Source organism: Postia placenta (genome assembly GCF_002117355.1).
Source record: "Postia placenta MAD-698-R-SB12 unplaced genomic scaffold POSPLAscaffold_17, whole genome shotgun sequence".
NCBI lineage: Eukaryota > Fungi > Basidiomycota > Agaricomycetes > Polyporales > Adustoporiaceae > Rhodonia > Rhodonia placenta.
Window position 1 is genome coordinate 81,036 of NW_020169848.1, and position 23,857 is coordinate 104,892.

General features: G+C 52.6%; 8 protein-coding genes across 8 annotated transcripts; 5 read left to right on the plus strand and 3 right to left on the minus strand.

The window, feature by feature from the left end:
* Positions 1-197: 197 nt before the first annotated feature.
* Positions 198-834, minus strand: POSPLADRAFT_1061260 (hypothetical protein; the record flags this gene model as incomplete). Its single annotated transcript, XM_024481360.1, has 2 exons — positions 198-670; positions 741-834. 2 exons carry the CDS (start codon positions 832-834, stop codon positions 198-200), a joined length of 567 nt encoding a protein of 188 aa, XP_024334357.1.
* Positions 835-1,580: 746 nt separating this feature from the next.
* POSPLADRAFT_1041548 (hypothetical protein) lies at positions 1,581-2,396 on the plus strand (the record flags this gene model as incomplete). The annotated part of the gene is made up of 5 exons (XM_024477930.1): positions 1,581-1,634; positions 1,693-1,717; positions 1,767-2,158; positions 2,187-2,263; positions 2,325-2,396. Coding segments are annotated over 5 exons (620 nt in total), but the record flags the coding sequence as incomplete, so codon positions are not given.
* A 1,867-nt stretch (positions 2,397-4,263) lies between these two features.
* POSPLADRAFT_1185547 (hypothetical protein) lies at positions 4,264-6,048 on the plus strand (the record flags this gene model as incomplete). Its single annotated transcript, XM_024489154.1, has 9 exons — positions 4,264-4,314; positions 4,405-4,530; positions 4,581-4,679; positions 4,762-5,016; positions 5,090-5,132; positions 5,214-5,239; positions 5,570-5,647; positions 5,701-5,769; positions 5,824-6,048. The coding sequence occupies 9 exons, from the start codon at positions 4,264-4,266 to the stop codon at positions 6,046-6,048; spliced, it is 972 nt and encodes a 323-aa protein (XP_024334359.1).
* Positions 6,049-7,669: 1,621 nt separating this feature from the next.
* POSPLADRAFT_1155818 (hypothetical protein) lies at positions 7,670-9,168 on the minus strand (the record flags this gene model as incomplete). The annotated part of the gene is made up of 3 exons (XM_024486988.1): positions 7,670-8,018; positions 8,118-8,815; positions 8,866-9,168. 3 exons carry the CDS (start codon positions 9,166-9,168, stop codon positions 7,670-7,672), a joined length of 1,350 nt encoding a protein of 449 aa, XP_024334360.1.
* A 2,734-nt stretch (positions 9,169-11,902) lies between these two features.
* Positions 11,903-13,149, plus strand: POSPLADRAFT_1036657 (hypothetical protein; the record flags this gene model as incomplete). The annotated part of the gene is made up of 2 exons (XM_024477162.1): positions 11,903-12,773; positions 12,845-13,149. The coding sequence occupies 2 exons, from the start codon at positions 11,903-11,905 to the stop codon at positions 13,147-13,149; spliced, it is 1,176 nt and encodes a 391-aa protein (XP_024334361.1).
* Positions 13,150-16,113: 2,964 nt separating this feature from the next.
* POSPLADRAFT_1049811 (hypothetical protein) lies at positions 16,114-17,091 on the plus strand (the record flags this gene model as incomplete). The annotated part of the gene is made up of 2 exons (XM_024479846.1): positions 16,114-16,924; positions 17,066-17,091. The coding sequence occupies 2 exons, from the start codon at positions 16,114-16,116 to the stop codon at positions 17,089-17,091; spliced, it is 837 nt and encodes a 278-aa protein (XP_024334362.1).
* A 2,463-nt stretch (positions 17,092-19,554) lies between these two features.
* POSPLADRAFT_1041549 (hypothetical protein) lies at positions 19,555-20,834 on the plus strand. The gene is made up of 5 exons (XM_024477931.1): positions 19,555-19,739; positions 19,806-19,823; positions 19,877-20,142; positions 20,200-20,487; positions 20,541-20,834. Exons 1-5 carry the CDS (start codon positions 19,590-19,592, stop codon positions 20,554-20,556), a joined length of 738 nt encoding a protein of 245 aa, XP_024334363.1. The 5' UTR covers positions 19,555-19,589; the 3' UTR covers positions 20,557-20,834.
* Positions 20,835-21,186: 352 nt separating this feature from the next.
* On the minus strand, positions 21,187-22,862 carry POSPLADRAFT_1061265 (hypothetical protein; the record flags this gene model as incomplete). Its single annotated transcript, XM_024481361.1, has 11 exons — positions 21,187-21,299; positions 21,354-21,466; positions 21,529-21,591; positions 21,653-21,824; positions 21,883-21,967; positions 22,027-22,121; positions 22,187-22,267; positions 22,319-22,371; positions 22,420-22,462; positions 22,518-22,749; positions 22,809-22,862. 11 exons carry the CDS (start codon positions 22,860-22,862, stop codon positions 21,187-21,189), a joined length of 1,104 nt encoding a protein of 367 aa, XP_024334364.1.
* Between the last annotated feature and the right edge of the window lie 995 nt (positions 22,863-23,857).

Here is a 23,857-nt window from a genome sequence, read left to right on the forward strand (position 1 = left end):
TATCACGATGAGATTGACTAGCGGCCTGCCAGCGCATGGGGCTATATTCCGGCGCTAGTGCATTGGCTTCGCGGCATGTATGTGGATCATTATGCAGAGTATCCGAGATGAAATGCAATACAGTAACCCAGTGTGTAGTAAGTATACAATTCTACAACCCAATGAGAGCTCCCTAAACCAGATGTGGCACAGTCCATTCATTTCCGCAACGGCAGATGCACCGCAAGCCTCTTGAGCACCCCCCCGTGAATGAAGTGCATTGCGCTGCCCTTCGTCGCCTCAGCTTCTGTGCACGTCTGCTTCGCTATGTGCTTTCCCGCTCCGTTATGCTGCTCCCCATCCTGCTCGTCCAATACTGCAGATGCAGACGGCATACGCGACACGGCGCGTCCAAGGAGGGCGTGCGTCTCGTGGTAATCTGCAGACGCTAGTGAAGCTTGTGAGCCGAGCGGTGACGCGCATCGCACGCTGACGGCTGTGAGCGACTTTGCGCTCGTCCCGGTATCTGCGCGCGAGCATAGCGGAGATGAAGTTCTCGACGCGGACTTGGCAGGGGCGAGAACGGAGTTCTGGCGCGAGGACGCGGGGCTATCACAGAGCCCGGCGTCAAAGATCGTCGAGCGCTTGCAGTGGTCGAAGTCGGGCCGCGCAGTGTACGGCGATCGGTCCTCTGGTGCAGGGGTTGAGGTCAGTTCAAATGTATGGGGTGAGAGAGAGGACGGCAGTGGATGCGCGCGCACCTGTGTGGACACGTGTGAGGCTAGCGGTGTCGAAGGTGTACTCGCGTTCGGGGGCGGCCTTGCTCCAGGTCGTCGTGGGGTGGGGAGAATGCATGGCTGGTGGTGAGTGGTGAGTGCTAGATGGTGGGATGGCACGGTGCTATTGCTTGACTGCAGATCTCGAGGGCGTCGGGCGAGCTGCTTCTTGGAGAGGGTCTGTTCTGCAGGGTGTGGTTATATGTGCGATATACAGGCGCATAGAACCTGGAGGCCGCGAGGAAGCTACATATAAGAGATCAAAGAAGAGGGCATGTATATCCCATGTACAAGACCATGCACCGCGATTGCCACGCTGCACGATGACAATCGGGTGGGACCACGGACACATCAGTTGGAAGCAACCCCTGTTGGACAGTATGCATAAAGGACTATATCGCTTCAAGATCCTGGACATGAAGTGTAGTTATATTTCGTTACCGCGAACATTTTGATGTGAGCGCTCCTGCGGAAGGCTCAATGGGGTGGCGTGTAAGTGCAAGGAGAATAACATGTGCCAGTGGGCAAGGCGTGTGGGGAAGGACAAGCAAGCCATTGCAGCCATAAGGCGGTCGCCGTTCACGGTAGCTCTAGCTTTATGTGTCAGGCGAATCATAACGAAAATACAATATTGCAGAGGGAGGATACGGCATAGGCATTAGTGTGGCCGTAGCAGTCGAGCGATGACAGCGAGCACATCCTGCCCGATCGCGATCGGGCGATGCAGCCGGCTGTTCCCGCCAAATTGCCGCACATTTGTGGGCGGCTGTGGTTATATTGTACTCCGCCACATTGTCTTGTTCTTTACACATACTGTCAGGGCATCATGAGTGTGGTGAAACCGTTCGAGGCGACTGACATGTTCAAATTCAACCACATGTCAGTTGTCCTAGACGCCATGTGCACACACGGTATGATTGACGGTTGACCTGCGTAGTAATTTGGACCTCTGGACAGAGACGGTATGTCTTCTTCCATGGAACATCTATGCAGACTGACATTGTGGCATAGTATGGCATCAACATACACCTTTCCTATCTTGCGTGCTGGCACGACCTGTGCTCGGTGGAAGAGTCGCCTAACGGCTGTCTCATGAGTTATAGTATGCATATGCTCATCGTACCTGTCTATGCGCATATTCTTGGTTCTATTGTTACTCGATACACGTTCTTCATCCAACCCCTTACTCCCCCTGAACTCCAAATTACGGTCCTGGGAAAAGCTGAAGGGACCGGCGTCGAATGGCACGGGCACGTAACTGTGCTCTCTGTCGCCCCAGAATACTGCCGGCTATGCCTGGCGCGCAAGATGACGGCCCAGCTGGAGCGTGTGTCGGACGAGACGTACCACTCGTTTCTCGTCGACCTCTATGTCCGCTGCACCAATGCCATTGCCATCGGAATGTACGTCGTACGAGGGCCTTGGCTACAGCGTCTACCGTCGGGTGAGGGAGTACTATGGGAGTCTTGGCCTGGGGCGCAATTCTAAGGATGAGGAGGATGCATTTAGTGCGTGCAATGAATGAGTGAGTGGATTAGCGTGGCTCTGATGGGGTGCATGCGCGCGTAGACATGCGAAAACCGCTTTCAAGAGATTCACTGCGACGGTCAGTGCGGAGTAATGGCCCGGCGGATGATTGTCGTAAGCGCACGAGATGTATCATAACCCCTCTTTATCTCTCGCTTTCGTTACTTCATTCTGTCTTGGTTCTGGAGACACTGCTCATCATCTCGATGTATTATTAAGATGGCCTGATTCAGGACCCCACATGCATCGCTACAGCGATGGTAAGTTCGCTGATTTTTTTTCTTTTCGGGAGGATGTCTCCAATTGCCGCGCAGCTTTCGTTCGCTTGTCATTCGCCGGCTCAATGATGAAATTTCATGGCATATTGGAATTTGGAATACAATGGACTTTTAATATGTTCGCCCTGAAAGTCGTGGCAGGCATCCTGCTCATATCATCAGTGGTAACAATCAGAATCATTGGCGTCACAAGCGTCTCGCTCCTGCGGTGAGACTTTGACTCCCTTTTGTTTGGCTGGGAGAGTGAGCGGCTTGTCGAAATTCGAGGTAAGTGCCATCGTTGAACGATGACTGCTTCGATGAAGTTTAATGGTCTTGTTCCTGAGTAGCCTCACGTTCTGCACACAAGACAAATATTGAGGCTGCATCTGCGGCAACAGCAGCTATGTGGGATCAAGCAGAGCGGCATCCATGCGTGAGGTCGTATTCCTTTAGTCACTTGCGTTCTTCTATCCTGGTCTAACTACCATTAGGAGTACTATAGATGTAGTAGTGAAGGAAGAAAGATAGGCGTGTCCGCCCAAGGTGGGTGCTCTCTCCGGCCATTGGCCGATAATCCGAAATGCCACAGCCACACGATGACCTTCGGCGTCGTATGCAAAGCGCCTGCCTGTCGTACACCCACGTGAGTACCATCATTATAGCGATAGCATGTGGGGGACTTTCAGCGGATACGCCTATCGAATTTTCAATCATTGCCATGATGGCTGAGCTAGACATATTACAGTTCGGTGATCGCAGTCTGTTCGGAGTATTTCTTAGTATCGTCATAGTAGGTCCCCATTCCCGAGTAAGGTTCTATCTCAAATACTATGACAAACGTCAAGCTAAGCTCCTAGACAGGTCGAACTTCTCCCAAACATCGGTAGTTACCGGTTTCCAGTTAACAATTGGCGTATTATTAAAGCCACCGAATATGAACGTTGAAACGTCCAAGTTGAGAAACGTCCAAGTTGAGAAACATCCAAGTTGAGGATCAATCCAGTGGACCACTCGAAGCAGGTCGGGATTATGATGGAGTTCTAACAGGAAGCCCCCACCCTACGCCAACCCTCAGTCTTATACAATCTGAGGTATAATGTTGTACTGCCGTATACATTCATACTCCCTCCGCATGGCATAAAAATTCCCTGATGACTGATTTAGTTCTCTGATTCATGTTTGACTGTGACTCTCGCTTTCAAGGTATAAATTTGGCTTGACTACGAACCTCTTAACGGTTGAGCGTATCCGACATAAGACCAGAGGCAGCTCCAAGAAAGCGTGGCAATTAGCGTGCGACCTGCTGAGACACGAACGGAGTCCAATGATCGCACCCAGCGGGACGCAGTGTACTTGTCCGCGTGTCCAATGGGCATGAGATGTTGAGAAGTTTTACCTAGAAAACGCATAGCCATGATAGGATCAAGTGCTACCAGTACTCGGCTCGCTGAGAGCGACATGAATATGTTCCGGGCTTTCATGGAATCGGTTGTAGCGCTCACGAAGGTCCGGCACGTGCCGGCGGTGCTTGTTGGGTCCTGCCACTGCGCAACTGAATCGTGGGATGAGCCGTGGACAGGCAGTGTTTATCGCTGAACTTCATTGTGCTGTGTCGTCCCGTTCACATTGAAACTCACCCCTCGCTCTAGGCGGTCTTGTTCCTTTGCACATACAGCTTCAGTATTCGAGTATAGTACATGAACTCTATGCAGTTCGCCACTATGGGACAGTTTCCAACTCCTGACAATCCTGCGCGGTCTCGATTGCAGATGGTATGTCTTACAAAAACCTGTAACGTTCTGTGTTGCTGCATCTCGGCGCCTGATGTGCACTAGCCACGATCTGCCAATCACGGTGAACAGTCGCTTGACGATGATTTCGGAAGCATACTCAACGATCTTGGAAGTGATATTGACGCCGCAAGCCTCATAAATTTCCTCCGAGATGTCTGCAAACGAGTAGGCATTGACGAGTTACCACTACCGGTGGTATGTCTGTTTTTCTCTTCAGTGAAGATCTCATACTTTTCTGTCCAAAGGCCGTCAATAAGCAGCATATCTACGAGCTTCTCCTGTCGGTCACAGAAAGCACCGAAGTGATAAGCTGGATGAAAGGGCTGAAGGGAACAGATGCTGTGGTGTGCGTGCGGGTTCTAGACAAGGTTATGAGTGTGTCTACACTGTATGACAACTGCCACTTACTACTGCTTATCACATCAGGTCACCACTGAGGCTGGTGCTACGGGTCATCGCTTTAGATGTCTGCTTGATATCATTGCTGGCCTATGTACTCAGATGGAGACCCTCCCGCCTCTGTATTGCTCGGTTCCGATCAACGTGACGGACAAGGATTGCATCGATCTTTCGGCTGGCTCTATGGTATACAAAGGCTCTTACAATAGTGCCAATGTATCCGTAAAGGTCCTGCTAATACCGGACAAGAGTCGGATTCAGAAACGAGGCGAACATATTGAGGTATGTGCATTTCATCCGGCCACGTCCAGATGCATAGTTTGACCCATCAAATCTAGCGCGTTGTCTTAACGAGGTACGAGCGACGTCGGATCTAACGACGTTCGGTCAGAGCTTCAGTGAGTAGAATATCGACTCTATTACTGTACCTAACGACGTTCGGTCACTTTACAGGAGATCAGTATATGTACAGTACTTAGAGGTAGAAAAGGACTTACGAGCTTCAGTGAGTAGAATATCGACTGAAGCTTGCATCGTGAAAATGACAGGTATATAGCGTGCCGTAGTAGGGTGAGTCACCTGTATCTATGGTGCGCGGGCTAAACGAAGAGGACGGGGTATTTACAGACAGGAACAGGGGCGCCAGGGGCGCCAGGGGCGCGACAACATCACGCTGATCCCGACGCGATAATGCGACGTCATGCGCGCGCATATCCACGCGGGGCGTACGGACGCGCTTGTCCGTCAACACGTTGTACATGAGGTTGTCTTCTGGAAGTACCTACGACACCCTAATGTTAATTCGCCGTTTGGCGCACATCTTCCTACCTCCCAGTTGATATCTCCCTGGGTGGATAACGGGAATCTGTACGACTACACCTACAATTTCCGCGATGCAAACAGGCTTCGCTTGGTAAGTGAGAATTCCCCTATCGGGTATCGCTTGATTGACATTGTGCCTTGTAGCTTGTAGATATTGCGTCCGGATTGGAATATTTGCATAGTCTAGATCTCGTCCATGGTGACCTGAAATTCGTACGTCTCATTGATTTCAGTGTCGCATTAAAGGCTTATCAATGATGCAAATAGAGTAGTATACTGGTCACAAAAGATCACCGCGTATGTCTCACGAGCACCAGTCTCACACGTTCCACATCAAATCTTTTGAAGTCGACGCCAGAATCATGCGGGAACAATATGTGCATGGTCGTACCCGAGCTATACGATCCTAAGCAATTCGGCGAAGTTGACACTTGGGTCACCAAGGAATGCGATATATGCCTGCGACTAAGAGACAACTTCTCTAGATGCTGACAGGCGGACCCCCTTGGCCAAACCAGTCAATCTTTCGAATCATTATTAGGATAGTTATCAACTGTGAACGCCCTCCGTTACCCAGCAGCCCTCGAGACTACCCAGACGACCTTTTCAAGTTGATAGAGCAATGCTGGGATCAGTATTCTGCGAATCGCCCACATATCAGTGAAGTTGTCGAGCGGTTGAAGAGAGCTGTAATAGCACCGCATAACTAGTTATTATCAACTGATGCAAGGTGAGCATATCATGAGTACAAGATGCCCTCACTCACAGCGTCGGTCAGATAACTGAGTCGTCTCAATGTTGCGGGAAGGGGTATTGTGATTTCTAACGGACATTGATTGCCATCGAGATTGTTCACATCCTCCGAACGGCCATGTACGGCCGCCATGCCTCAAATGAGATAGTTTTCCGCCGTGATGGCCTGAAGTCGTCACGGCGGAATACCTTCTCCCTTATAGGCATCAATGTGTCATAGTATATTATGCTCATGGGATGGATGTTCCACTTTATACTGTGGACCCTTGGGATCCAATGCGGCAGGGGATGCACTCAGCGAGATGTGCTGTGTCACAGTCTCGTTTGACTTGTGTGCCTCGGTTCGTCCCTGTTTGGCAATATCACCTGGTGATATCGCCAAAATGATAGTTCGACATTTCTCTCAGAACCTGTATATCGATCATCTGACCTCCACACGAAAAGGACGGTGCACACCTTGTAAAAATATGAAAGCTGTTCTCTTGAATAGATGTCATATTAAACAAAACACATCCTTGCCTCTAGGTCTTGCTCGGTACGTATACTACACTGCTCGCTTATATTCTCAAAAGCTGCGCGGTGTTTCCCTATTCCACGTCCATTCCGACAGTATTGAGGTGATTCCAGATGGCAGGTCGCCCATGATCATAGTGATCCTAAGAACACTGCGGACCGATCCTCCGTCTGGTGAAGAATATTCATGCGCTTTAAACCTGCTGGCCGTGAATTGCATAGGAGTCAGTGCCATGGGATAACATGCGGCCCTTATACCTCACACGCATTAGATTGGCAGCGTCAGCATGGTTCATAGTGTTATAGTCGATTGTCAAATTCGATTGCATCTGATTCGCAGCATTTCCTCGTGTCTTATCGGACAGTGACAACACCCCAGTTAAAGCAGGTGCTACATACGGAGGGCCTGGTACGCTAGTGGTAAGTCGTTCGTACTTGCTCCTTGCTCCATTTTGCACTGCTCCCATTCCCGGCGCGATCATATCATCGTGTCTTGCTAAGTTCCTTTGCGCGCCTCGAACAACATCCCTTCGTTTATATACGATGATTTTTTTTTACCGTCATATCCTGCCTTGGTGCGCCTGCTGACTGCCTCCCATCATGGCACGTCTCTGAGTTACGAGACACGTATGCGCGCACACACGGCATGCCGGACGGCCGCCAGGATGCTCGCACGTGTGTAAAACGGACGTCAGACCCGCGAATCATGCCAGAAATGCCGGTCCGCTCTGAACACGTCCATTTCAGATGGCCGTGCCGCTTATGGGGGCTGCGTCCACCGCATAGATACACGCATACATCCACCCTGCCCGCCGCCAACAGCAAACACAGCCGCCGCAAACCACTCCTACTCCTGGCGCAGCAGCGCCCCCGCGGTCTGGTTCCTCACCCCCTGCACGAACTTGAACGCGTCCGTGCCGCCCGTGCCCTTCGCAGGCGCGCCCGGCGCACCCGCGCGCCGCGACGGGCCGAGGATGTACAGCGCGACGATGCGCACGTGCTCGTCGCGGAACACCTTCAGCGCGCCCACCGCCGCGTTGTACGCCCCGACGAGCGCCGCGTCGCGCGACGCCTGCACGAGCGCGCGCAGCGGGCGCGGGCTCGCGCCGAGGTGCCGCAGGAACGCGCGGTGGTGGCGCGGCATGTACGACTGCATGCGCGTCAGGAACGGCACGGCGCGCGTCCCCGGCGCGGAGCTGAACGTCGCCGTCGCCGTCGGGGGCACGGGGGCGGGCGCAGCGGATGCGGATGCGGGCGTGCCGGGCGCATCGAGGAGGAAATTGGTGTGCGAGTACTGGTCGACGCCGAGGAAGACGTCGAGCGCGTGGATGAGGGCGCTCTGGCCCGCGCTGGGCCCGGAGAGCTCGAGGGGCTGCTTGAGCGCGGGGTCGCGCTCGAGCCCGTCGAAGACCCAGCGGCGGCGCGGGTCCGAGTCGGCGCCCTTGAACCAGGGGCGGATGTCGTGGTAGAAGGTGGCGGGGTCGCAGCCGTCGCGGACGGCGGCGAGGATGGCGGTGAGGTCGGCGGTGACGCGCGCGAGGGCGTGCAGGTAGGCGGTGATGCGGCGCACGGCGGTGGCATCGCCGAGGAAGGCCTCGTCCATTATGGCGCGCATGAGGCCGAGGGCCTCGACCCCGCGGAACTCGATGCGGGCGGAGGCGAGGTAGAACTCTTCCTCGTCGCGGGTGCCGGTGAAGAGGGTGAGGCAGCGGAGGTTGTCCAGCGCGGGCGGGGCGAGGGGGCGGTCGGACGAGGGCGGGGACTTGTAGGCCCAGTTGTAGAGGACATCGTCGGAGTAGGTGAGGACAGGAGGAAGCTGGAGCTGTGCCGAGACCTGGAGGAGGGGCAGGGTGATGGGAGGGGGGATGTGTATTTCGGTGATGGCGGTGGGTGTGGAGTGGATGTACAAGTGCATGAGCCACGCGAGGACATGGTGCGCACGGCGAAGCAGCAGCTCAGACTGCTTCAGTTCTTCGATCGACAGAATCGGAAGCTGTGTTTATTATGAGCGTGTGAATCTGGGAAATGAAAACGAGAATTGACCTCTGAGACGCGCGTCCGCCACCGACCAGACTTGGCTACATCCTCCTCCGCCAGATCATCCTTTTCCGCCAGGCGTAGTCGCGACGTGAGCGCGTCGTCAAGGGCCGTCTCCCATAGCTCCCACTGTTCCGGAAGGCGAGTCAGCGGCGGCTGTGGGGGCATAAACCCGGTCCGCGTGTCGACATCGAAGTCGTGTGCGGCGAGTGTGGACGTGTCCGTCGTTCCGACCGCGACCTCGCCATGGTCGGGACGCGGAAGAGCGAGGAAATGGTCGAGTGGGAGTGTGTTATGCAAGAAGTCCATGGTGTTAGCGAAATGGAGAGGCGAGTGAGAGACGAGAGAGTATAAGTAAGCGAGGAGCGCTATTTCGGCAGAGCATTCAGTCAGCAGAGGGAATGGTGAGAGCGACTCGAAATTGGAGTCCAGCCGGAGCAGTTTGACGACGGATCGGGCTCCAGGCACGGCGCATGGTTGCCGAGATCATTTCGTGAGCGATCGGCAGCGGGTCCAAGATGACTCACCCCGTCGCGTCGTCTTTGCGTCATCCCGACGCCCGATGCGTATCCTCATATCTGTGTTTTGGAATTTTGCTTACCGGCTAGCACCGACATATGTAAATTCCCCGTCATCTGGCAATGCATCAACGTCAACACTCGGCTCCGATAAACTCACCTGCATCTACATCCTGCTTGACATATCCCAACTCAACTGAAGCCTATAAATGATGTGAGGTAAACCGACAGATTGCCAGACCAACATTTAGGTTCTAGCTGTGCGCTCCGATACCGCTTGTAAGCCCTGGTTGTGGTACTTATATGCAACACGTGTCCGGGACGGATCTCACGCGTGAAGTTTGCATATACCTGGGTCCCGGGTTGACTGTGTTTGCACAGAACATGCAACGCGCGTCATAGCAACAAGCTCACTCATATTGAGCAGAGGTGCGGACATAAGTCTTGCGGAGAATTTAGGAACACCGGCGCTGGAAGCTCATCTTTTCGTCTATATTCACGGATGCCACATCTCGGCTCGAGTAACCGATTGCAAGCTGCCTACACACATGCTCAACACTACTGATCCTATATGGCTCCCGGCGGAGCGATACCACGTCCGAGTTGTCTTCAGATGAGAGACTCTTGACTGACGTCACTGTGGCCGCGTATCGGCCCACTAAGTAATCACTTTCTTAGGCAACGTATTTCACCCACAAATATTATCTGTGCCGGAAGAACTTCGGTGTGGACTAAGAATAAAAGCATCGCTCAGGCTGTAATCAAGCGTGCTTCGGCACCGGCTCGGGACCTCGCTGCTTCCACCGAAGCACAGTCCTTGTACCGTCGACGCTGCGCATTGGTTCACTGGTGCACTCTCAAAGAACACAAGCTCTAAACTAGAATGGCTGTGCAGGACCCTCGGAGCGGCTTGTCATCCGGACAATGGCTCCAATCGCTTGCGACGAGCGATATCCACGCTTTGGACATTCTACCATCTGTCTTGAATGTGGCTCGATCTCGGGGCTGCGAAGCTCTCTGAAACCCGGCCTTCAGCAATACCGTGGACGCCTCGGTCTCGGCACCTCTACTCGGAGCACATCCGAGCGGGCCAGTGATGCATGCGGCTGGCGAAGATTGCTTTTCCTTGTGCCGCGCAGCCCGTTTTCGTCCGGCGGGGAAGCGCGGTAATCTCATATATGCCAAGTGCACTGTGGGTGCGAAGCCCATGGAGCGACCGGTGATCAAATCTAGATGTATATGCGACAGCATCACGATCAAACAAAAGTCGCACCTTCGCTCAAAGGTGACACCAAATCGCAGAGAATGCGCCTGGTGGGTCGCAAGAAGGAAGCCGGACAAGCCTCTCGACTGAAAGGATGGTCAATGAATATAATTATCCTCAATCCACGGCCTTTATGATCAACGCAATGTTTGCCGTCTGACCTCGAGTCTCTAGGAACGTCACAGAGTGCGATACACCCGTTTGCTCTCGTCTGCCTCACACGCCGCTTATACACTTTTTCAGGACCTGCATCTCAGGTATTCGCGGGAGCCTCACATGCGCCACTCGCGTAATCGCCGCACTCAGAATCCAGCATAGCGTTCTGCGAATGACCCTGGATGCGGGACAGGCCGAATATATAGCCGGTTCGAATACAAGTCACCGCATGTCGCCTGTTCTTTTTTTGCTTACCGGCGCTCCATAGAATGTGTCAATCCCTGGTTCCGGTGCGTGCGCTCACCATTACAGAAAGATGCGTCAAGGTCGGGTATGCATTGTGACTTCCCTGCCTTGCATTTGACAAAACCACTCGGGAGATGCCTGTCACACCGACCACATTCGCGGGTGCGCTTCATGTTATGAATCTCACTCCGCGCTGAGCGGGTATGCGCACGATGGAGCTGCCCGTTGAGGGTATTTGCTCAGTTTGAGCGCCACCGACGCTACGAAGACTACTGAGTACCGCAATAAGGCGGGGATGTGAACATACTCAAGACTTGAGCCAAATCCTGCACTGACACGCGGACAAGGCTCAAAGAAGACAGCCTCAAAGCGGAGAGAAATTGCAGGATGCACGTTGAATTGGTGGGGTTGCGCCATCACGCCACCCGCCACTGATTCAGCATCATGTCAAAGCCGTAGTATCAGAGGCAAGCTAGGCACAGGGTGATTTTCCGTCGACTGGGCCGTTGAGAGCCCCTAATGAACTTGATAGACGCTGATAGCCGTCGCTCGTGGTCGGTAAGCCGCATGCTTATCTCGACAGCTGCGTGGGCATTGTTGGCGTAGGTCCAAGCTGTACAAGACCCAGCTTGCCTTGGTCCGCGCCACAGGCGGCGTACCATCAAAGTGCATCGTAGACGCCACATTTTCTCGGGCCGTCGCCATGGGTAAGGCATCATATTCCTCGCTTAGATGAATGTTCACCCTATATCTCAGCCGCGCAAGATATAAATACCGCACTCCTCTGAGTGACAAGAGCGCGCCCCCATCTTGCGTCACCACTCACGAACTCTGCACTGCTCGTATCAGGAGGCCAAAGATGTTCTGGGCCACGAGAATCGCCATGCCATCTCCAATCCTGTACTCGCCGAAACCCAGCCCTACGCCGACGTTGGTCAACGTACCCGTTACGCTGCAGCAGCTCGCCTATGACTATCGGACTTCGAGTTCAGCAACGTCACTGTCACTGACGCCAATCGCCGTTCCACAACGAGCTTTTATGGGTTGGCCTCTGCAGAGTCCTCGGCGGTCGATGTCGCCACTCCCACTCGACTGCCTCGCTCGCCCCGTCGCGCAGTCGCCTCGACCGGGCGCCTTGAAATGCTGCATCAAATTCATTTATACTGCGTGCCTCTGGATGGGATACTTCGTGGCATGCATCGTACTAATCTTGCCTGGGGCGGCGCTCCCATATCGTGGCTCCCGCGTAGTCCAGGTCATTGGACACGCCAGCGTGGGAGCCGCCTGGTCTCCCGCGTCCGCGATATTGGCACGTGCGATCCTATCAAGGCCTTTCCTCGAGTACTCTGCGACTACGGCCGGGGGGGTGAGCAGCACTTCTGCGGTCGGAGGAGTGTTACTTGGCGCAATGCTCGGTATATCGACGTTCTTCGATAAGAAGCCAGAAAGGTCGTATTGGGCCTGGATGCTGTTAGTCTTGGCTATCATCGGGATCTTTGGACAGGCACTTGGTGTTGTCATATTCCGCTTCAAGGAGCCGGGGGCTCTGGATACTTACCTTGGGCTCCTGATAAGTATGCTTGGTGGGTTGATTGTGTGGGTGATGACGGCTGTCTTATGTCTTTTCCCTGACATATTGAGTCCTCGTCCATGCCCTATGGAAGAGGATGGCGGATGGCGCAAGTTCTTGCCTTCTAGATATCTCATGTACCATGTTAACCAGACAAACTGTTAGTCTACCAATACTGGATGTATCGAACGCCAAGCGGTATATCGCATCTTTCTTGCCTATACACAATAGTCCATAATCATACTACAAACGTTCCGAATTCCTTTGGCCAAGGAGCCGAAAATCAAGAAAATGAGACAGTAGCGATTCGACGGTGTCTGCTAGAGCGTGCAAGATCTGCGGGACAGCGGAGGCGAGTCAGCGACAGCTGTTGGCATGGACCCGGTCCGCATGTCGACATCGAAATCGGGTGCGGCGAGTGTGGACGTGTCCGTCGTTCCAACCGCGAACTCGCCATGGTCGGGACGCGGAAGGGAAGGGTGAGGAAATGGTCGGGTGGGAGTGTATGCAAGAAGTCCATGGACAGCGGAGAGTGAGAGACGAGAGTATAAGTAAGCGAGGAGCAGAGCATTCGGCCAGGAGAGAGGGAATGGGGAGTGTCGAAATTGGAGTCCAACTGGCTCCAGGCACGGCGCATGACTGCCGAGATCATTTCGAGGGGAGACGCGGACGAGACGAATGAAAGTAGAAGTCAGCGACTTTTATTGATCTCCGTGAAAATAGTAGAACTCGATCGTGGGACTTCCGCTGAGAAGTAGAAGTCAGTGTGGCGCTCCCCGCCCGCCTCAGCCATATATGGTAGTTGCATGCTCGCGCGCTTATGACGCTTGTATCTCTTCATCGTGCATTGCATTCGTGAGCGATCGGCAGCGGGTCCATAATGACTCGCTCCGTCGCGTCGTCTTTGTATCATCCCGATTCATGTGCTCGTATATGTTATTTGTGCAGTCACCACCGACGTACGTATATTTAAGCTGATTTGGCACTTTCAGTTGTCTCAACGTCTCCGGAGCACTGTTCCTTGTATATTGCATCGCTGCTACGAAAATTAATGCTGGGCTCCATTAAATTCACCTGCATCTACCTTTCCATAGTGAACGTGGTCAGCCCATGGATGCCGCAAGCAGAGGCTCCACACGTCTCACGTCAAATGGAAACCTAACTGAAACCCGTAATTGTTGTGAAGAAAATCGACAGATTGCCCACATCATCTAGACCAACATTTAGGTTCTAGCTGTGCGCCTGGATATTGTATGTAAGCCCTGATTAAGATTACTTGAGTCTTGATACTAATATGAAGCACGTGTCCGGGACGGATCTGATTGCAATCATTCGCGAGAAGTTTGCATACTTATACCTGGGTCCCGGGTTGATTGTTTCTGCACAGAACGCGCAACGCGCGTCATAGCAGCAAGCTCACTAATATTGAGCAGAGGTGCGGACACGAGTACTGCGAAACGTTTAGGAACACCGACGCCGGAAGCTCATCTTTGTGTCTAGGTTCACGGATGTCACATCTCAAATCGAGTCACTGACTTCAAGCTGCCCACACACACTCCCAACGCTGATAATTCTATGCACCTTATGGCTGAGCGATACCACACCCGAGTGTCCTCAGATGGGACTCTTGACTGACGTCGCTGCTATCGTGTACCGGCCCAATAAGTAAGCACATTTTTAGGCAACGCGTTTCACCCCACAAAAATTGACTGTGTAGGAAGAACTTCCGCGTGGACTATTCATATTCATAAAAGCATGGCGCAGGCTGTAATTAAGCGTACGAAGGTCAACATCGTCGATGCCGCGCGTCGGTCTACTAACGCACTCTCAGAGGACATGGGTGCTTAACTAGGGTTAGCGTAATAGACCCTCGGAGCGATATATGATCCGGAACATGTTTCCAATCGCGAGCTGCGAGTAATATCCACGCTTTTGACATACTGCCATCTGTCTTGAATGTGGTTCAATCATGGGGGCAGCGAAGCCCTCTGAAACCCGGCCTTCAGCAATACCCTGGACGCCTCGGTCTCGGCACCCCCATTCGGAGCACATCCGAGCGGGGGAGGCGAAGATTGCTTTCCTTGTGCCACGCAGCCCGTTTTTGTCCGGCACGGTAGCGCGATAATCTCATATATGCCAGGTGGAGGTACGCGGTGTGGGTGCGAAGCCCACGGAGCGACCGGTGATCAAATCCAGATGTATATGTGATAGCATCACGATCAACCAAGAGTCGCACCTTCACTCAAAGGCGACACCGAATCGCAGACTGCGCGCCTGATGGGTCGCAAGATGGAAGCAGGAAAAGCCTGTCGATTGAAGGGCGATTATCCAATTATATAGTGAGCAAGATCTGTGCGTTGGGACGGCCAGTGGATATGAATATTCTCAATCCATAGCCCTTATAACCGACACCACATATATAATTGCCATCTGACCTCTAGTCTCTAGAAGTGTCACAGAGTACGCTACACATGTTTGCTCTCATCTATATCACGCGCCGTTGATACACTTTTTTCAGGACCTGCATTTCAAGTATTCGAGGGACATGCGCCACCCGCGTAATTGCCGCACTCAGAATCCAGCAAAGCGTTCTGCGAACGACACTGGATCCGAGACAAACCGAATATATATCCAGTTCGAACACAAGTCACCGCAGGTCGCCTGTTCTTTTCTGCTTACCGGCGCTTCACAGAATGTGATAATCTCTGGTTTCGGTGCGTGCGCTCATCATCACAGAAAGATGCGTCAAGGTCGGGTATTCATCGCGACTTTCCGTTCCGACAGATCCGTTGAGGGGATGCCTGTCACACCGACCACATTCGCGGGTGCGCTTCATGTTATGAGTCTCACACCGCGCTGAGCGGATTTGCGCACAATGGAGCTGCCCGTTGGAGGTATTTGCTGAGTTTGAGCGCCACCGACGCTACGAAGACTGCTGAGCACCACAATAAGGCGGGGATGTGAACATACTCAAGACTTGAGCCAGATCCTGCACTCACACACGTGCAAGGTTCAAAGAAACCAGCCTCAAAGCGGAGAGACATTGCGGGACGCACATTGGCGGGTTTGCGCCATCATGCCACACGCCACTGAAGCAGTATCGCGTCAAAGCCGCGAGATCAAAGGCAAGCTAGGCACAGGGTGCTTTTCTGTCGACTGGACCGTCGCGAGCCCCTAATGAACCTGATAGACGCCGACAGCTGCGTGGGCATTGTTGGCGTAATAGGTCCAAGCTGTACAAGACTCGCCTTGATCCGTGCCACTGGCAGGGCGTACCATCAAAGCGCATCATAGACGCCACATTTTCTCGGGCCGTTGCCGTGGGTAAGGCATCATATCCTTCGCTTAGTCGAATGTTAATCCTATTGTCTCAGTCTCGCAAGGTATAAATACCGCACTGCTCTGAGTGACAAGAGCGCGCCCCCACTTGCGCCACCTCTCACGAACTCTGCACTGCTCGTATCAAGAGGCCAGAGATCGTCTGTGCCGCGAAAATCGCCATGCCATCTCCAGTGCTGTACTCGCCGAAACCCAGCCCTACGCCGACTTTGGTCAACATCCCCGTTACACCGCAGCAGCTCGCCTATGACTATCGGACTTCGAGTTCGGCAACGTCACTGTCACCGACATTGGTTGCCATTCCACCACAAGCCTCAGCGGCGATGTCGACCGACGAGGACTCCGCAGAGGCCATCCCACAAAGTGGCGACTCGATATACCTTCCGCCGCCTGCCACCGCCATGCGGCCGAGCCCCTTGCAGACAGCAGACGTCGCTGAAGGCACTCCGATCGTTTTCGACACACTGATCGCGCTGCTCATAATACCATTCGTTGTGGCTGCATGCTTTCTTGTCCTTCTCGTCTTCATCGGGGCGGCGGTTCTTCTTGTAGCCGTTATGGTGGTAATCGCTGTGGTGGACTGGGTCGGAGCAGCTTTGACTTGCGCACTTTCATATCGTGGCTCGCGCGTAGTTCAGTTATCTCTACACACCTGCGTTGGAGCCGCCTGGTCTCCCGCGTCCGCAGTTTTGGCACATGCGATCCTATCAAGGATTCCCCTCGAGTCTTCCGCGACTGCTGCTGTAGGGGTGGGTCACACGTCTGCGGCCGGAGGGGCGCTACTTGGCGCGGTATTCGGTATATACACGCCCTTTGGTCGGTCCAAGGAGGAGCCAGCACCGGCGAGGTTGCGTTCGGAATGGTTATACTCAGTCTTGTGTTTCATTGGGATCTTTGGTCAGGTTCTTGGGGTTGTTTTGCTCCGCTGGAGAGAGCCGAGCATTCTGGATGAGTTCGGAACGAGTATCTTTGGTGGGTGGATTGTGTCGGTGATAACAGTTGTCATTTTGGTCATTTTCGAAAAAATGATTTGTGAGACTATAGACTATGAACCTGCTAACGAATGACGCAGATCCTTCGTCTATCAGGTTTCTTGTATATCATGTTGACCAGGAAAACTGTTAGTCTACAAATACTAGATGTACGAACGCCGAGCGGTATATCGCATCTTTCTGGTTTACACACAATATCCCACAATCATACTACAGTCGTTCTGAATTTGTTTGGCTAAGGAGCCGGAAAATCGCGAACAACCAAGTAAATGAGAAAGTAATAGCGGTTCGACGGTGTCTGCTAGATCTAGAATGTCCAATATCTGTGGGACAGCGGTGATCACTACACTGAGCCGGGCTATGTGTTTTGTGCCCAGTGTTCCTATGAGCAATGAGTGAAGGCGCACATAATGAAGTTCAAGTTCGCTGGGACTGTCACATTGTACGACTCTGGCCTGTTTGGCTGTTAAAAACGCAAATTAAAGGGTCCTTTCTGGCCAGCATTCGGCATTTGGTAGGCCTGTCGGTCTAATGGTTTGAACAATGTTGAGCAAGAACAGTGCCTTAGAGAAGTCAGGTCTTTGCTTATACCTGGACCTTAGGAGTCTGTATAACATACCGAGATCATCCAATGCTGTGAAACGAATTGCGCATGTTCATATTCGTCTTTGACGACTTCGCCATGCGCCGACAAGGGAGGACGTCGGAGGACGTACATCCAAAGTTCAGAGTTCCCGCGCCGCCAGATGTCGCGCTGTCGTATTCGACATTGATGTGTATTAGTGATCCGGGATCCGAGATAGATCGAGTGTCCGCTTATATGCAACTTACCGTATGTCGCGCAACCTGTTGACCGGCTTTAGAGAAGACACTGATCCCATGTCGGTGGATTCACAGCCATTGTGTATAGTAAATAGTACAGTAGTACGTCGGGATCTAGGTAATCATCATGATGCCCGGCCTTCGCCATTCAACAAACGTGCGTACGGGCATTCATCCCCACTTTAACAGCTTGAACAGAACTCAAACATGACAAAGCTGCTCATCAAGTCCTAGCAGTAGTATTGACACTTGCGGCCTGCTCATTTAAACCGATATCGAAGACTAACGTTTAAAGTTACGCTATGCCTGTATCGCTTGCCCGGGCGGTCGTTTTTGCTATGCCCACGCCAGAACCTGATGAACACCACTCGGCCTTGAAAGTGCTCCCGCTCTGAGTGCCTAATGTACACCGGGCGGTCGGACAATGGAAGACCTGCACACAAAGCGCGCCCGCAATTCGTGCAGCTCCAGGGATCGTCCCTCTGTAACTTAGGCCCTGGCGTCGTCATCTAGGAGTGTCGGAACAAGTTCCGATGTAGCCAGATAAGCAAGGCGCCGGAGCGCCTACAAGAAAAGTGAAAGTCCAATCGTGACGCTGGATATTGAAGCATCTACGAAAGATCGAGCATGGGAGCAGGCGGAAAGCATTTGTAACATACCAGGACAATAGGCCAATCATTACTCACCGAAGACGAACCGGAGTCCCTGTAGCGTACTTAAATGCGCCAGAAGGCGGGCTTCCTCCTCACAGAAGCTAGTGGTTCTCTCGATGTTCGGGAGCATTGATTGCCTTGGAGACGTCGGAGTGTTAGTAATTTCGGAGTATCTCAAACGACGCTCAATTGTTAGTCAATGAGAGTAGCGTACGAAGAGCATGCTTCACCGTGATGAGAACTTGTCGTATGAATGTTCAAGTTCCTACGCGATGAGAAAATCTGCCACTCGACAATGCAGAGCATTCGGTAACATGCTACAAATCAAGCACGAGTGAAGGAAGAACGGGCACGGAATCAGAGCATGTATGCCATGTGTATCAAAGGTGATTCCTCGACGGAGGTTACGGACAGAAACGAGGTGGAGCGTTCTTCGGTCTAGGCATACCTTGCATTGTCCACGATCAGGGACACATGCACTAATCAAGGGGATATGTTCAACGCGTCTCTGCCTCCAAGCATCCCCTGCTGATTGACGATTCCTCAGATACGAGCCTGACCGTGAACTAGCGGACACGTGTGATGCAGGATGTCAGCCTGAGTGGCACGTACCTAAGCGCGACCACCGGCTCTACGTCACGAAGGCTACATCGCTGGGAACGCCGAGTCTTTCAAAGTCCTGTAAACGGACGCACCTCTGTGTACATCCGAGCAAGCGAACATCGTATTCTGGAATGTTAGGGCATTTCATAGGCCGTGTTGAAATGCAGATAGCAAAGACAAAAAGTGTGTGGTACAGGCTTTTTGTTTCGTAGCTTACGGGCGTATGGTGCGGTCGATAGATCTTTTTGTGTTGCGGAGAGTGAGTCAGGGCGAGCAACTTCGCGAACGCACACGAGACAATAACGGAGGCGATTGGCTCGACGCGTGATGCACGCAGACAAAAAGACAAGAACTGCATCGGCGATCTCGCGTGCCCGATAAGGAAACTCAGTGGCGCCCTTCCTCCACCGCTCACAATTAGTTGGAACTTTGCTCATACCAAGGCTAGGCGCGCTCGCCAGACATGCTCACCACCGACATGGGTCTCATATATAAAATACACGCAAAAATGGCCATAGCGACAGGACCCACCGGTGTTTCAGCCACATCTCCTATACTCGCACAGAAATGGCCACCGCATACGCTCAGCCCGCTGCTGCGAACTACTTTGCTGCGCCGTCACACCCACCGCCGAAACAACGCGGATACAGGGTGTGTGATCAGTGCGGTGCCGTAGAGCAACCCACGTCTGCCCGCTTTAGACTCTGCGGTGGATGTGTGAGTCACTGCTTCATGCTATGCCTAATCGTACCCCTATACTGACATATGTTTTTCCTAATTCAGATGATCACCCAGTACTGCGTAAGTCTGGACTGCTACACTATCCCAAACCTTGTCTCTGACTCGATAACCAGTCCCAGGATTGTCAGAAGATGCACTGGCCTTCCCACAAACAGATTTGCCAACACACATCAAAACAAGTGTCGGCGATGAAGCAGCCCGGAGACATGGACGAGAATCTCGTCAAAAACCTTAGAAAATTCGTCTCTGCGCATTCAACACTAATCGGTTGGGCGGGGTTTCAGGCGCTCCAGCTGAAGCGTCTCCCCTCCAACGTCCGTCAAAACGCCCTGCTCATCGAGCTCTCCTATCATCCTTCCGCATCTGAATCCGTTCGGAGGTAAGCATTCTGCTTTAAAGTACATCCCATCATCGCTAATTACTCCCCCTCGATCAGATTTTCCATCAAGGGCACCCATATCGTCCCACGGACGTATGTCACCGACAACGATCCTCTCGTGGGCGCCGACATTCAGCGCCGCGAGGAGCGCTGTCGCCGCAGTGGCGGTATTGGCACCGCAGTCATCCTCATCCAGTGCAGTGACGTCAGCCAAGTCATGCCAGTGGAAGTGGACGCGCCCAGCAAAATATCCTGGGATTACCGGGAGGACTGGGCAGACACGCTCCGGCATTTCGTCGACTCTGGTCGGATAGACTTCAAGCCCATCTCGACAACCCCGAGAGGGTGAGCTTCCTTCCAGAATACTGCCTCGCGCAATCAGCTGATAATGATTATAGGATTGTCTACGGATGAGTGATCCGTATCTTCGACCCTTCGTATTCTGCGCGACGTGGATCGTCGTTTTGGCCAGCATTCCCTTCTGCTTCCACTATCTGGGATCGTGTTGAAGCTCGGATTTCTCCTACTGGTTGCTCCGGTGTGCATGAATCGAGTCTTATCGTCATGCTGTGTATCGTTATACCCTTCCGTTTGCTTTCGAGATTCGTTCGGCATCTAAATTATGCATAGCATCTTCTTGGCGCATTGTATAATACGCATCCAATGGATTCCTCGCTTTTCTGTAACACCATATTCAATCTTCTGAGGCTCTTCCATCGCAAATCTGACCGATCTGCGTGTATCTCAATTTGTAGACGACATATGGTGACGAGTTCATTTTGACTGACTCCCAACTAAGGTTGATACTGATCTCAGAGCCGTCGTCGCTCGTCACGAACTTCACAATGAAGACGGTACGACGACTTATCCTCCCGCGACCCCGCCGCTTATTGTCATAGATCCACCTAATCTATTCAAGCTAGTGAATGCAAGATTCCGCACGGCCGAGGCGCCGTCATTTTGGACATCATAATTACTGTTGTACATGCGTTATTGCCGTGCGGAAACGCCGCGTCCTGCTTTCACGTATACGCTACATGACTTCTACGCATACACCTTCTCGCGCCAGCCTGGAAGGATCTGCGCCGTCTCGTACTTCGGGTCCGAGCGAACAATGTTCTTGGTCCTCTGCCACTTTTGCTTGGCAAAGGTCCACTCTGCATTCGCTCTAAGTATGAAGCTTTAGATATTTGGGGCAGGTGGAAGCTCACCCTCCATAGTCGGGACCGGGTTCCCGCTCTTCTCGAAGTCATTCTGGGTGTACCCTTCACGCTGCAGAACAGGCGAGTCTTGGACAGTCGCAAGGCGAACATTGTTGTTCGGGCTGTAATGACATATGGTCAGACCACTTGAACTATTCCCCCTGAAGGGCTATATTCTACGAACCGCTGGAAGTAGAGGAGGCCGAGACGGTCAACATGCTCCTGGTCCTTCGGAGGTGATACCACCCTAGGATGACATAGTGAGCTGGATTAAGAACACCTCGCATCTGACTTCAGAGCCTACGGACCTATGGATCGTGCTCCTGACGTAGCCGCCCGTGAGGAAGGAGAGCGCATCGCATGCGTTAACAGTCAAGGTACCGTCCTGAGGCTTTACCCACTTCCACTCGCCGGTTATGTGATTCTTGATTTGCAAAGCTGCAACAGGCTGGCGGAACAGAAGAGTGAATGTTCCAAGATCTGCTCGAACGTACGTAAATGGGCACAGCCTCTTGCATGTGGGAAAGCTGCGACATACCGGTGTGGCCTTGGACCCAGAGCTTCCCGTGCTTCAGGTTCTCTTCGGGAGTGTATTTGGAGTACTTCATGTACCTGAGGTGATCCTAGCGAGGAGACGATAGGCATCAACGTGTGTTTTCATGATTTCTATCGTTCAACTGACCTCGCTCTTCTCTTCGTATTTATGGAGCTTCAAGAAATAGTCCTCGGGCAACTCGAGAGCATTGGCAAGCAGAACATGGAGAGGGTCCAACACCTCTTTATGCAGATCCTGTGACGTCATACACATCAGGGTAGAGCGCGTGGCAGACATGGTGCGTTACTTGCCTTGGAAAACTCTTCGATCTCTGCAAGGTGCTCCTGGATTAGGACAGGGTGGTTATGCGTGAAGTATCCATCGAACTCTGCGAGCACAGATATATCATCTGTCTGTGAGGCATCGGACAACTACTGACTGGGAATGTTGTACATCTCCACCCGGTCGCGCAGGCCCGAGACAGGGTCAAGGCTTATGAGGATTAGAACGGAGCTCTTGTTGTTCATGATTCTAGCTTACATTCGGCGACCCGCAGGGATATAGCCATTGAATTTGCCGTTATCTGTGAGTTTCCCGATGAGCTCAACATTCAACAGACAAGACATTGTCTGACTCACCGAGACCCTCTGGAACATACTTCAACTTTTCCTCAAGGGGAAGCTCATAGAAACGCTTTCCGAGCGCGAATTGGCGGTTTACGCGTTCTTGGGATATGTTGAAGTTCTTCACATAGAAGAAGCCAGCTTCGCGCACAGCTTTGATCAACGTCTGGATCAACTGCTGTCTGCCTTCAGGCGTGTCAAGAAGAGCGAAGTCAAGGGTGACAAGTTCTGCCCATTCAAGGTCTTCCTAAGCGCCCGCTGGGTAATTAGACACAATTCCTGTTGATGCTAAGCACTGATGCTCACCTTTGTCTCAGGAACAAAGTTGAAGGATCCAAGTTCGGGTACGGCGACGGGCATGATGCAATGCTTGGCTTTAGGTGTTGCGAAGAGGGCTGTAGATTCCACAGTAGTACACGACCCACGGTCGATACCTCTTATGTACTACCATCACACGGTACAAGACTGTTATCTGACTCGCCGACGTGCTGATGGTGCAGGGGTTAGCAGCGAGGTCAGGCGGTGAGGTGGAGAAGGTAAATGTCACCTCATCGCCAGGTTCGATGGTGCAATTGCGCTGTTATCGGGTGAAGTGGGCGACAATTTCGAGCTTCGATTTCGTGACATTGAAGCACCTTGGTGTGGCTTATCCACGCAGCCGAGCGGCGAGAAATCATCAAAATGCAGGCACGGACCGTACAAGTGGATCTAAAATGGAAGAAGACTGCCGATCGCGACATAGGATCTATATATACTGCAATAGCAACGAAGCGCAATTTGCACATAAATTATCCCTCCACAAGCGTAGAATTGCTTCCGTGGTATTTCCGTGGGGTTCAGAAGTCACTGACGGACGAAGCGTGCTGGTCGAGTCGTTCATCCAAGCTGCCTGGTAAGAATAGAAAAGGGGTCCTTCATTGGAATGCAAGTTTGTGATCGTCAGCACTCGCCGCTAAAGAGGTCCGGCGGCAGAAAGTCCAGCTGATGATGATTCAGCTGATTCCGCAGCATCTCAGCGACTTACATACCTGTCATCTCTGCTTCGTCGAACACTCTCAAATCCCGGCTCACCGGGCTCGGACAATACACAAGGATCGGAAGAACGTTCGATATCAATTCGCCAGGCCTCTATCGTGGTGTTGATGTCCAAGATCGATGGCGTGCCCGAGGGCGAGGCGTCTGGATAGATGAGACGTACATTGCGTCTTCGACCGGTGTTACCCGACGCTCACGCTGATCTTTCAAACAAATTCAGCAATTCGACCTTTAGTATGATACATACCATGAGAAAAATAATGGGACAACAGAGGGATCTGGTGACTTCGCAATCAGGGGTACAAAATTCAGTTTCCGAG

Excerpts from the sequence above, each read along its gene's own strand:
- POSPLADRAFT_1041549 (XM_024477931.1), top strand. The coding sequence starts at position 19,590 with ATGGCCACCGCATACGCTCAGCCCGCTGCTGCGAACTACTTTGCTGCG. Across the intron at positions 20,143-20,199 it reads GCATCTGAATCCGTTCGGAG|ATTTTCCATCAAGGGCACCC; the intron begins GTAAGCATTCTG and ends CCCCTCGATCAG.